This window comes from Neovison vison, chromosome 2, assembly GCF_020171115.1.
Source record: "Neovison vison isolate M4711 chromosome 2, ASM_NN_V1, whole genome shotgun sequence".
In the NCBI taxonomy this organism is placed as follows: Eukaryota; Metazoa; Chordata; class Mammalia; order Carnivora; family Mustelidae; genus Neogale; species Neogale vison.
In genome coordinates, this window is record NC_058092.1 from 12,204,905 (window position 1) to 12,217,711 (window position 12,807).

At 53.2% G+C, this 12,807-nt stretch overlaps 1 protein-coding gene across 1 annotated transcript in view; it reads left to right on the forward strand.

The window, feature by feature from the left end:
* Window positions 1-12,495, forward strand: part of PADI3 (peptidyl arginine deiminase 3) — a 29,080-nt gene extending 16,585 nt beyond the window's left edge. The window contains exons 10-16 of the mRNA XM_044237268.1: window positions 781-888; window positions 2,076-2,227; window positions 3,618-3,762; window positions 3,871-3,973; window positions 6,500-6,579; window positions 9,668-9,793; window positions 11,333-12,495. Of these exons, the coding sequence (XP_044093203.1) occupies window positions 781-888; window positions 2,076-2,227; window positions 3,618-3,762; window positions 3,871-3,973; window positions 6,500-6,579; window positions 9,668-9,793; window positions 11,333-11,566 (948 nt within the window). The 3' untranslated portion in view covers window positions 11,567-12,495. The remainder of the gene's footprint in view (window positions 1-780; window positions 889-2,075; window positions 2,228-3,617; window positions 3,763-3,870; window positions 3,974-6,499; window positions 6,580-9,667; window positions 9,794-11,332) is intronic.
* Window positions 12,496-12,807: the final 312 nt, after the last annotated feature.

A 12,807-nucleotide genomic window follows, 5' to 3' on the forward strand; every position in this document is an offset into this window, starting at 1 on the left:
TACTAAGGCTGAGAAGCCCTAGTGTGGCGAACTATTGCAACACCCCCCCTGCCCCTGCCCCTGCGATTGAAAATGTCGTAGGGGTGCTGGGCCATCTTTGCCTCCAGGACCAGAGAGGTCAGGATGAAGCTGGGCTAGATGTTGAGAGATCTGAGAAGGAGGCAGACCTATACCTCCTTTGGTCCCCTCAGCCCTGCCCTTGACCAGGTGTGGAGGCCAGAGGTGCCGGCTGATGTCTAGAGATTTGTTTGTCCAACTCAGGCCACCCCGAGCCCCTCCCTGTGGCCACTGTCCTTGATCTGGCATGGGGACACCCCCCAGGGTCACATTTACGTTCTAGTTATTCCCCACCTGTCTTGCTGTGTGACCAGAGGTGAGAGCACACCATCTCTGAGCCTCCAGCACCTCCTCCAGCCAGCAGGCGTCAAGAACCCCTGTCTTCTTCAGCCCAAAGGGCAAAGCTGGCCTGAAACAAAGAACCCACAAGAACAGTCCTCCCCAGGGCACCTGGGTGGCTCAGTGGGTTAAGCTGCTGCCTTCGGCTCAGGTCATGATCTCAGAGTCCTGGGATCGAGTCCCACATCGGGCTCTCTGCTCAGCAGGGGGCCTGCTTCCCTTCCTCTCTATCTGCCTGCCTCTCTGCCTACTTGTGATCTCTGTCTGTCAAATAAATAAATAAAATCTTAAAAAAAAAAAAAAAAGAAAAAAGAACAGTCCTTCCCAAAGCACTCAGTCCCAAAGGAGGCTTCGTTGTCTACAGGGTGTCTCTCTCGTTTGCAGGATGAGATGGAGCTGGGCTATGTTCAGGCGCCACACAAGACCTTCCCAGTGGTCTTTGACTCCCCCAGGAACGGGGAGCTGCAGGACTTCCCTTACAAAAGAATCCTGGTGAGTGGTCGGGGGCCTCGGGCTATAGCCTGGCTCGGAGGGCAGAGGAATGTTTTTCAAAGCCCCACCGGGGTGTAGATTCTAGGGCGCAGTACTGGGGACCACATTCTTTAGGGACAGGAGCGACCAGATAAAATACAGGAGATACCTAGTTACCTTCAAATTTCAGGTCAGCGATGAGGAACTTTTGGTATAAGTATGTTCCCAATCGTGCAAGGGACATAGTTATACTAAAAATATCTTTGTGCTTTATCCGAAATTCAAATGTAAGTGGGCATCCTATACTTTTTATTTATCGAATTTGGTAGCCCTAGGTAAGGGCGGGGTGAGGCCTGGCGGCTGCTAAGAACACAGGCTTAGGAGGCGGAACAACCGGGCTCTGTTACTCAGATGCTGTGTGGCCTGGCGTGAGTCACTTCCCCTCTCTGAGCCGCGGTTTCTTCATCAGCAAAAATGATGTGATAGCCCTGGCCTCACAGGTGTTTCTGAAGCTTCTTTGTCCTGGGCAGAGGGAGCACACAGCGCTTAGCTGAGATTAATACCGGTAATAAGAAGTACTGTGAAGATGGTCCTTGGGGACCAGGACCTCCTAGAGGAGAGAGGGGAGACTCCCTTGATGCTGGAGAGACCATGAGGCCCTTCCAACCCCTGCTGGATCACAGAGGTGGTGGTAGAAGCTCTTGCCTGGGCCCCAGTGTTGTTTGAGTTGCTTCTAAGAGATGGCCCTGGGGAGCTCTCCCATTTTTCTGACTTGAAAGACTGAGGGTCCATCTCCAGCCACTTGGCCCCCAGGAACAGGCTGCTCTAGAACAGCCAGGTACTTGCCCTTGGGCTGCACTTGGCAGGAAGTCTGCTCAGAGAGAAAGGGGCAGGGGCCATAGCCTCAGGCTCCATGTCTAATGGGGAATATAGGCAACGGCAGCCCTGTCCACTGTCTCCCTGTGACCATGGAGATAACGTGCTTTCATGTGGCAGCAGGCCCAGAGTGCCTGTGTGTTTCACAACTTTAGCCCCTATGCATGCATGAAATATTGAATAGGTCAGATCCCTGTCTTTGACTCAATATTTTCATCTGAAGAATGGACAGCCACCCCTCCCCCATCCTGAAGGAGCTCAGAGCCCAGCAAGTTGGTTCAAGCTCTTTCTGGTGACCCCCACCCCTAGCCTGACTCAGTTTCCCCTGCCAGGGTCCAGATTTCGGCTATGTGACTCGGGAACCACTAGACAGCTCTGTGAGTGGCCTGGACTCCTTCGGGAACCTGGAGGTCAGCCCCCCAGTGGTGGCCAATGGGAAAGAGTACCCCTTGGGGAGGATCCTCATCGGGGGCAACCTGCCTGGGTGAGAGAGGGGCAGGGAGAGGTGTTCCTTCTGTGGAGGGTGGTGATGGTGGCAGGGGTGGTGGGGGTGAGGGATCATTCCACTCCTGGGAGGGAACCCACGAGGAGTGATAAATTCCTAGTTCTAGATGAGGTAGGGGAGGCAGTGGGCTGATGACCAGACACTGTCCATTGACCTTGGTGAATTTTGAGAAGGCCATGGTGAGCAGAAACCTAAGAGATGATTCAGTCCAGCCTTTTCATGTCACAAGTGAGCCCAGAGAGGGTGAAGTGGCCTGGTACAGGTCACACGGAATCCAAAGTTGTGACTAAACTTAGGTCTTCTGTTTCCAAAAAGAAATGATATTGCTAATAACAGTCTATTAATTAATAGTTCCAGAAGAAAAAGCTTCAAGTCTCAACAGTGCTAGAGCAATTACATTTCAAGAGCTTATTCATACTATAATGTAAATGACTACCATCAGATATTTTCCTGAGAACAGGAGAAGGAAGGTATAGGACATGAAAAATGAGATGTCATAACACACACACACACACACACACACACACACACAGAATAATAGACTATTTGTTGTTCAACATGTGACACAGAGATACTGATGCAAAAGAAAAGGAATTATATGGTGATGGTTTTTTGTTGTGGAATAGACCAGGGCGTTGAGGCATCCAAATTCAACAAAGCAGTTAGAACAAACTTGCAGTCAAATAAAAGTGAATCTAGAGGCTTTGGAGGGGATTCACTGCCCTCAACATGTGATCCCACAGAAAGAGGAAGTTCAAGGTGTCTGGGTGACTCAGTCAGTTAAACATCCAACTCTTAATCTCAGCTCAGGTCTTAATCTCAGGGTCCTGAGTTCAAGCCCTACCTTGGGCTCCAACAGGATGTGGATCCTGTTTTTAAAAAGACAAAAAAGAAAGAGGAAATTTGGGCCGTGCCATTAGATACTTATGTGGAAGTCCAAAGAAGAATGGGGGTTAAGTTCACGAGCATAAAATGCTGGGGCTCTGTGTTCCTTGGGGTGATCTTGTCCACCTCTCTCCCCACTGATGAACAGAAGGTGAGGCCACAGCAAGAGAGACACAAGTTAAACTCCCAGAAGAGCCGCCTGGCCCCAGGGGATGGAATAAGGTGGCGAATGTCTCTGGGAGCCAGTGAAGATGGTCGGAGGGCGGCTCTGAGCGTTTGCTGGGATGGCAAGACCTGGGGGTCACCGACTGGGTGGGGTTGAGCTGTCCTGCCTCCAACTGTTCAAGAGCTCAGCCTGAGCAGAATTTAAAGGACACAGTGCATGTTTTTGGTTTTAAAAAAAAATTGGATATTGCAGAAACTCAAACTTTGTCATTCCATTTCTGCACAGACATTTTTAAGCTAAGCCATGTTTTTGACCCAGGTCCAGCGGCCGCCGGGTCACCCAGGTGGTGCGGGACTTCCTCTATGCACAGCGGGTGCAGCCCCCCGTGGAGCTCTTTGTGGACTGGTTGGCCGTGGGCCATGTGGATGAGTTTCTGAGCTTCGTCCCTGCCCCTGATGAGAAGGTAAGGACGGTGGTGACCTGCCTGTCCCTGGTGTCTGGGTCAGAGGATGAGCTCCAGGGGGCCGGGCTGAGGCCGGGGAACTCAGGCGGTTCTGTCCTCTCCACACAGGGCTTCCGGATGCTCCTGGCCAGCCCTAGCGCCTGCTTCAAGCTCTTCCAGGAAAAGCAGAAGTGGGGCCATGGCAGGGCCCTCCTGTTCCAAGGGGTTGTTGGTGGGTACCCACGCTGTGTCCCTCATCCCAGGCTTCCCCACCCCCCCCATCTAAAGCAGGACACATCATGACTTGAGAGAGAGATGGCCAAGTCTATCCAGCAGGGTGGTCCCCCCAAAGAGCCTCACTGTTGCTGTATGCCTTGACCCCACGGGCCCCCGCTGTCTGCAGCTGGGGGCAGGGACATGACAAACCGCTTGGGCCTGTGACCTGTGTCATCAGACCACGCCCTCACCTTAGAAGGTTTGATGCTCTGCCATCACTGTCTTGAAGTTCTTAACCATTTGGGCTTCGTGAGTGAAACCTCTTGCGGCCTCCCAGGGGTGAGATCCCTTATGTACCCCCCGAATCCCTGAAGCCTCAGCCATGGGCAGTGGGAGCTGGTGGGGCCTCCCCTCTCTGCCTCCCCTTCTCAAACCCCTCCCCACTGTGGTGGTGGTTGTAGCAGGAGCCTGGGCTTGGGGAGGCCTGGGTACATGGGCCCCTCGGCATCCCCAGGAATGGGGGGTGTGTCCTGGCATTAACTGTCCCTGTCGTGGACTGGCAGTGCCCCAGGTCATGGGGTGGGCACCTCGCAAGGGGTGAGCCTCTTGCGCCCCACCCCCACCGAGCAAGGGAGCTAGCACACCCCTGTGTGGATTCTGCCTGTTTACCGTGGCTCGGGATGGCAGGCCTGGGGGAAGGGGAGACATCTGGCCTCATGTGGGTCCTGTGGCTCATGGGCTGGGATGCCGGGCAGCTGGTGGGCTGTGCACATGCGCCAAGTTTCAGCTGGGGCTCCCAGCCCTGCGGGGGTCTGGGTTCACCAAGTGGGTGTCCTGTGACCAAGGGAGCATAACATCCAAGAGGAAGTAAAACACCAACATGACAGGGAGGGAGGGAGACCCTGGAGGAAAGAAAAGTCCTTTTATTTTTGTACGTTCATTGAAACTTTTTTTTTCCTGTTCTTTGAACAATGAGTCCCACATTCTCATTATGCTTGGAAAGAATTCTGAGAGCCATCGCTGGCTGGGGCTGGGGGCGGGGCGCCTGCTTGCTGGGATCGCCCTATCCCCACCAAAAGTGTGTGAATCAGAGAGGACTGGTCCTCTCCGACAGGGACCCTGGCGGTCTCAGGGCAAAAACCTTTGGCTGGGGGGGGGGGGACTATAGCTTTTCTTGGCCTCATGGGAGATAAATAATGTCCTGGACCAAACCTCCAAGGGAAAAGATTGTGTAGAATTTAGAAGCTCTCAGTAGAACTTTGCAGTTCCTTTCTCTCCGTTTACGATCCTCACCTCATTCCCGAGGCTACCCTGGAACCCCAGGTATAAAGTGGAAGAAACACAGTCTTCCCAGCCCCTTTGTTCCCATAAGGATCATGGCTAAATGCCTTTGGGTCCAGAGCAAACCTGAAAAAGCCTCAAATCCAGATGTTACAGATCAGGTGGAGGGAAAGCCATCATCACCTCTCCTGGAAGGACCACGTCCTCCGTGAACAAGAGGACGTGGAACAGGCTGAGTGGGTTTCCCAGCCGTCCAGCTGGGAAGGAGAATGTGGGAATTCATGGCCATTAGGCCACATGAAACCACTGTGCCCCCAGGACACCAGCATATCTCACTGGCCACACTGTGTGCCAGACCCCACTTACTATCCCCTCCTCCTACAGACCCAAGAGCACAGGGAAGTCAAGGGAGTCACTGGCCCAAAGGGCTCAGCAAGCATGCAGTGGAGCTGGGACTGGACCCCAGCTGGCGGACCCCAGCTGGGTCGGAGGGGATGCCGAGCCTGCAGACGGGCACATGGGTCCAGGGGGCCCTGTCTTTCCCCTTAGTCAAGGTTCGCTGCCTTTTGTGAGCACTGGGCTGGGGTTTGAATCACAAGCCCCCTGTTTCCTAGCTGTAAGCTCCTGGGTGAGTCTTTTTGCTTCCTTGACCTGAAGGTGCCCATCTTTAAAGAAGGTGACAATGCACACCTTGTGGGGTTATAGGGAAGCTAAATGAGGTATTGAATGTGGAGAACTGAATCCAGGGCCTGCCCCTGGTAAGAGCTCACTGGCAGCTGTGAGGATTGTGAGCCTAACCTCCCCTTCCCCGCCCAGCCCATCATGGAGACTCCAAGGAGACTCTTGGCCATGAGTTCCCCTCATGGAGGGCAGGCACAGGGTCCATCAGGGCTGATGGACAGGTGGATGGCCCAGCACCACTACCACGGCCAGCAGCAAAGAAGAGGGATCAGCACTCAGTGCCCTAGAAGGGGCGGACATTTCTGGTGAAAGGCATCCCCACTTCCGGCGTACCAAATAGAGCTCTAAGTTCCGTGGCACTCAGCTACCTGTCCGCCCCTCCCACCCCCAGGCTTGTGCCATGGCCAGGCCGAGCTCTGCTGGGTGGTGTCTACCCCATGTCTGGAAAGGCCAGAGAGCTACTGACTCGCAAGACCAGTAGCTGTGAACTTGACCTCTGCCTGGCTGCCTCCCAGAGCCAGTGATCCTCAACTCTGGCATCATTCCTGCTCCTCCTCTAACATCTCTCTCTCCCTCTCAGGGGATGAGCCGGTCAACACCGTCTCCATCAACCAGGTCCTCTCCAACGCAAACCTCATCAGCTTCAATAAGTTCGTGCAGGTACAGGGCTGTGAGGAGAAGGTGGGCATGGCTGGGGACAGCAAAGGGGACAGAGTCCGAGGCTCAGGGTCCGTGAAAGCCCAGGCTGGAACTGGCCCAGACAGAGGGGCTCCAACCCCTCCTCTGATCCAGGAGAAATGGGGGGTAAGCCATGTGCATGTGAGGAGGACACGCATCCAGGCAGAGGGAAGGGCACAGACGATAGCCCTGAGGTAGAACGAAGGGGCGTGGGATATTTGAGGATGAGCCAGGGGGTTCTGGGGAGATGAGGGGAGGCTGGGTCATCGAACAATGGAGGGTATCGCAAGGTCGTTGACATTTGAGGCCACTAGGGCATTTGGGCAGAGGAGGGCCCTGATAGCATTTATGCTTTGAAAGGATCGCTCTGTGGCTGTGTTGAGAATATATCAATATTTCATAGCAGGGGGCAGGGGTAGTGACATTAGGTCCCAGCAAGAAACACGAGGGACCTCAAGCCGGAAAACTGCAATAGTTTAATCAGGGAATATTTATTTATTTATTTATTTATTTAAAGATTGTATTTGTTTATTTGACACAGAGAGAGAGAGAGAGATATCCCAAGTAGGCAGAGAGAGAGCAGGAGAAGCAGGCCCTCTGCTGAGCAGAAAGCCCGATGCAGGGCTCGATCCCAGGACCCTGAGATCATGACTCAAGCCGAAGGCAGAGGCTTAATCCACTGAGCCACCCGGGCGACCTGTTGAAGATTTTATTTATTTGAGAGAGATTTTATTTATTTATTTTTATATTTATAAAGATTTATTTATATTTATATATTTATTTATAATTCATAAATAATAATAAATATATTTCTAAATAAATAATAAATTATAAATATATAAATAATAAATAATAAATAAATTGTAATTTATGATTTGTTATTATAAATATATTTTAATATATATTTATTTATATTTATTTATAAAGATTTTATTTATTTATTCGAGAGAGCGAGTATGAGAAGGGGGAAGGTCAGAGGGAGAAGCAGACTCCCTGCTGATCTGGGAGGCAGATGCGGGACTCGATCCCAGGACTCCAGGATCATGACCTGAGCCGAAGGCAGTTGCCCAACCAACTGAGCCACCCAGGTGTCCCATAATCAGGGAATCTTTATAAAGGTGCAGGCAGAATCTGAGGAAATCAACAGGAGAGTGTGTAATACTCCCAGGTTAGAAAGAGGGGAGCTGTCACTACCCCTAGACCTGATGGCATTAGGGAGGGAACATGCTGCTGGAACCTGGAGAGGTCACCATGAAAAGAGGGCTTGCAGATAGGAGCTGTGACTTTCCTGGCCAGCCCACAGTGACTTGGCTGTGAAGGAGCTTCAGGAACAAATACCCCAGCAGCATTCTGCTACCCACCCCCCGCCTCCTATCAGTGCCCCATCGGCAGCATCTAGCCAGAAGGCAGTGGGCACAGGAGCCCCCCATTCCAAGCACTAGGCTTCCAAGCCACGAGCAGAGGAGAAGGCCAGACCGAAGGTCCAGAAGGGCAAACAGAATACCCAGCATGCTGTCATCTAAGAAGGAAATGCCAAGACAGAGTTAAGCATTCAGGAATCCTGTTAGGGACAGTGCCTGGGAACCAAGGACAAGGAAACCTGTCCTGAGGGGAAGGCGTTTTCACAGTGGAACCTTAGGAGGTCAAGGGTAAACTCCGGCTGTCATGCGGAGCCAATGAAAGTTCTTGATCAGGAGGGACAACACCTTCCAGCTAAGGTGAGGGGGTTAAGCCTGTGGGTGCTGGGCCCCAGCAAGCTGGGTTCAAATCCCAGCCCTACCACCCACTAGGTATGTGACCTTGAGGAAGACACTTGGCCTCTCTCTGCCTCAGTGTCTCCGTCTATAAAGTGGAGAAGATTAAAGGAATCAGCCCGTGTAAACACTTGAGATGAGTGAAAGTTAAAGGCGCCTGAACCCATGCCTTACTTCACTCCAGGGAAACTGAAGCCCAGAAGAGAAGGGGCTAGAAGGCAGGGCTCCCACTCCCCCAGTCCAGTGCTCCTGCCCCATCAGGGAAGCTGTTAGGAAGAGGAAGGTTGCTGGAGGGAGCTGGGAGACCAGACCTTCTGTGGGTGAGGGGGTAGGAAGCCTGAGGGAAGCATCCTGTAGGGCCATGCAGTCTCAGACAGGTTCAGCAAGGCGGGGCCCTGGTGGGGGATGGTCCACAAGCCAAGATGGCCATGGGTCTGCCTTATTACCCTTGTTGCACTCAGCATTGGCCATTAACAGCTGGTAGGAGGTGTGGCCGTGGGATTTCAGAGCTGGAGCCAGGCAGTGAGGCTCTTGGTCAAGTCTACCCCACCCCCCAGCTGGAGGTCCACGAGGAACATGATGAGGGCTGCCACAGGGCATGGAAGCGGGTGATTGGTTCAGGCTGGGTGGGGAATGGCTGTCCACCAGATGGGAGCAGTGGAGGTGGTGGAAAGAGGTCAGACTGGGGGTGTATTTTAGAGGTAGAGCCCCCGGCACTTGCTGAAGATGGGTGTGAGGTAAGGGGGAAGGAGGCACTGGAGGGATAGCAAGGCTTTCGGCTCATGCAGCTGGCTGCCTTTATGGAGCTGAAGGACTCTGGCGGGGGTAGGGGTGACGTGTGTAGAAATAAAGAGTGCGTCTTTGGGCATGTTTTATCTAATGTGCCAATTAGCCATCCACTGAAGGTGCCCAGTGGTGGTTGTATGTGCAAATCTGAGATCAGGAAAGAGGGTGGGCTCTCTATGCAGTTAGGAAGTAGAAATGTGGGAGTTGTCTGTGTGTAGATGATGTCTTAAACCATAAGACTGAAGGGTCTGAAGAAGGGAAGAAGGCTAAAGATGGAACATTCTGGAACACTCACAAAAAAAGAATGCTGTGGAACACTCCGGAACTAGCCCAGCTAGTAGGATAGGACTGTGAGAAGTGGGACCCAGAAGAGGTGTATTTTGACAAAGGGACACAGAGGTAAGGTTTGTGTGGAGAGTTTAGCCCATGGGTATATGGGCAGCCTGTCTCCTTAACCAGACAGGACCTCTTGGGTCCCCGCAAAACTTGCTGATAAGGTCTCTCCAACTCTACACACCCCTCCCCCCCAGAGCTGCATCGACTGGAACCGGGAGGTACTGAAGCGGGAGCTGGGCCTGACAGAGCGGGACATCATCGACATCCCCCAGCTCTTCAAGACTGAGAGGAGAAAGGCGGTGGCCTTCTTCCCTGACTTGGTGAGGCCACCATTCATGAGTTAAACCTGTTTCATCAAGTTAGGCTCCAAGCTTTTGCTCCCCAGAAGGGCAAGATATTTGGTCACTGCCATGTGTGGGATTGTGGTGGCTGGTGGGGGTGGCAGAGAGAATCAGGGGTCCCAGGATGGCCAGCAGATGGGTGTCTAGTTGGCTGACTGTCCTGGTCACTACAGAAGGCTCACTGGCCAAGCCCCTTGCTCCAGGACCATCAGGCAACGGCCCTTCCTTTCACCCAGGGACCCACTTGATATTCGTGGAGGGAATCAATGATCGCACGAGGTTACGTGTGCATAGCACTCAGTATCAGCTGGGAGCTCAGACAACCCCTGTGTCCCCCCTGTCCCAGTGCATAGCTGTTCCCCCAACCCCCATATATTTAGGATACACTGACAGAGAAACGATTAAGGTTGCTCCCTGCTTTCAGGGAGTTTCCAGTCTAATCTACTGCTGGGAAACTGTCCTCACCTCCCTTAAGTGTGTGTCCCACTCAAGGATATCTTTTGTATAATGTCCTGTGCCAGCTGAGAGGTGGGACAAAGCAATTCCAGCCTGAGAGGTAGGCCTGGAGCTCCAAGAAGGCTTCTTGGGGGAAATGACCTTTGGTTGAGGCTGGAGGGCTTTGCCTCTGGAATACCTGGACTGCTGGGGCCCCACCCCATGGGTTCTGATTCAGCAGGGGGCGCTGCGGCTGCTCTCCCAGGACCACACTTTCAGTGGCACTGCTATAGATGACCCAACTCTCCACCCCTTCCCTCCTTTCCCCTCCTCCAGCCCCCCTTCACCTCCACCCCACAGAGGAACTCAACTAGCCCACCATCAGAGCCTTACAGGGAGCCTGTCCACACCACCATTGCTTCATCCCCCATTTCTCTTCCCCTTTCTGGCTAACCTTATGCCCTCCTCCATTTCCCCATTTGCAAAACTCAGTTTCCCCTCCTTCCTTCCTCAATCCCCCTTCCCCTCAATCCCCTTCCTTCCTGCATGTTTAAGGTGGATCTGCATTTACGTAAATGCCTCCAGCCTTTGCAGGGAACAGGGCCACCCGAGCCAGCCTTAGCCGGAGCAGGAGGTTTAGTGTAGCATCGCCACACAGAGACACAGACACGGGCAACGATCCACTGGACCAACCCACTTTGTCAACTTCAAATACCGCAGAGAGAGAGAGAGAATCTGATTGGTCCAGCCTGGGTCAGATGTCTGCCCTGGTCCAATCAGCTACAACCTAGGAAGTTGCGATTCTGCCCCACAAACATGGCAGCCACCTTAGTCCGCCCATAAGGAGGGATGTCCCCGGAGAAATGAGCTGTCCCTGGGAGCTCTGTGGTTGTTCCCGTGGGATGGCACATCTGGCTAGAGTCTCAGCAGCCCAGGTGCCTCTCCCACTGCGTGCAAGTATAAGGAGCTCTTCTCAGGGCTGCGCGCAAGGCAGGCGTCAGGTCCCGCCAGGTGTGGTGCAGGTGTCTAGGCGGAGCTGATAACGAAGTGCTACCCCTGAGCTGGGACCCCGCTCCTTTGCAGGTGAACATGCTGGTGCTGGGCAAGCACTTGGGCATCCCCAAGCCCTTCGGACCCATCATCAACGGCCGCTGCTGCCTGGAGGAGAAGGTGCGCGCCCTGCTTGAGCCGCTGGGCCTGCACTGCACCTTCATCGATGACTTCACCCCGTACCACATGCTGCACGGGGAGGTCCACTGCGGCACCAACGTGCGTCGGCAGCCCTTCTCCTTCAAGTGGTGGAACATGGTGCCCTGAGCCCGTCCCCCGCACCCCTATCCTCTGCCCCTGGGGCAGGACATCAGCCGGCCCTGAACAACATCAAGAGACCCCAGCGTTCCAGATAGCACCCCGAGGGTGACTGATTCTCTCAGAAGCCTTTTCCCTTGAAGTGTTCACACCTCACCACTGGCAGCCCATTTGGTTCTCAGACTTGATTCTTGTTGGCCTCCCAAGAAGAAAGCCCTCACTTCTTGTGGCCTCTCATGAGCATAGACATGACCCATGGAGATTCCTCCAAGCCTCCTCCTCCCCATCCCCAAATCCTCTGTTTGGGTTCAAATTTACTTTGGGGTCTAGAAATATCCATGTGTCTGATTTGCCCTCTTGTCCTGTGTGTCCTAATGGAGGAAGGACCCACAATTCTGCTTGGGTCCAATTGCCTCTCACCCTGTAGGGGAACAGCCTTAAAGTCAGATCCCTCCACCCAGAAGAGATTCTACCCATAGCTTCCCACAAAGGGAAGGAGGTGGAGTCCGTGTAGATCAAGGTTGGATCAGCAGTCTATCTGTCAAGCTTCTGAACAGATGCTGAGCTCTCTACCCCACCCAGTGCCCAGCAGGAGCTTTCGCACAGTTGGTCCTTTCTAGATGTGTGTTGAAGGAATGACTGTTGGCCCTTAGCCTTATAAATGCCCCATCATCTGACATTCAGAAATCTGGCTTTGTCCAAAAACCTCCAGGAATTTCCTGGAGATGAAACTATGTGGGAAATTCTTGGATTTTAAGAAGGCTATGGGTGCAAAGGGGAGAGATGTCCTTCATAACACATAAGATGCTTCCCTGGCCCCAGACTGCTCTATGCAGGAGGGGAGAATCAGTACTAGGCTTTGTATTGCCCTCTGGTCAACCATTCCATGTCCTGCTGTGCCTCAGGAGAGGGGGCCCAGATGGGCAGATCCACCGAGACAGCCCACAGTGGGCCAGCTCTGGGAATGACCTGCCTTGAGGGCCAGGGGAGGGGGCGAGGGGTGGGAGGGTTCCTCCAGATGTGTGCCAGTTCCATATGTGTTCTGTACGGATCTAGCTGGGTTTCTATCACTGGCTAATAAAGCTACAGCAACATGAATGGTTTAGGTCTACTTCTGGCCCTTCTTTGGGATTAGAACGTAATAGAATGGAGAGATTGTTTGTAGCTGAGGCATAGGCTTGCCTGGCCCGTGAAGAATTGGGGGAGACAGGTCTATGTTTTGGTAAGATGGGGAGGTGGTTCCGCATTGA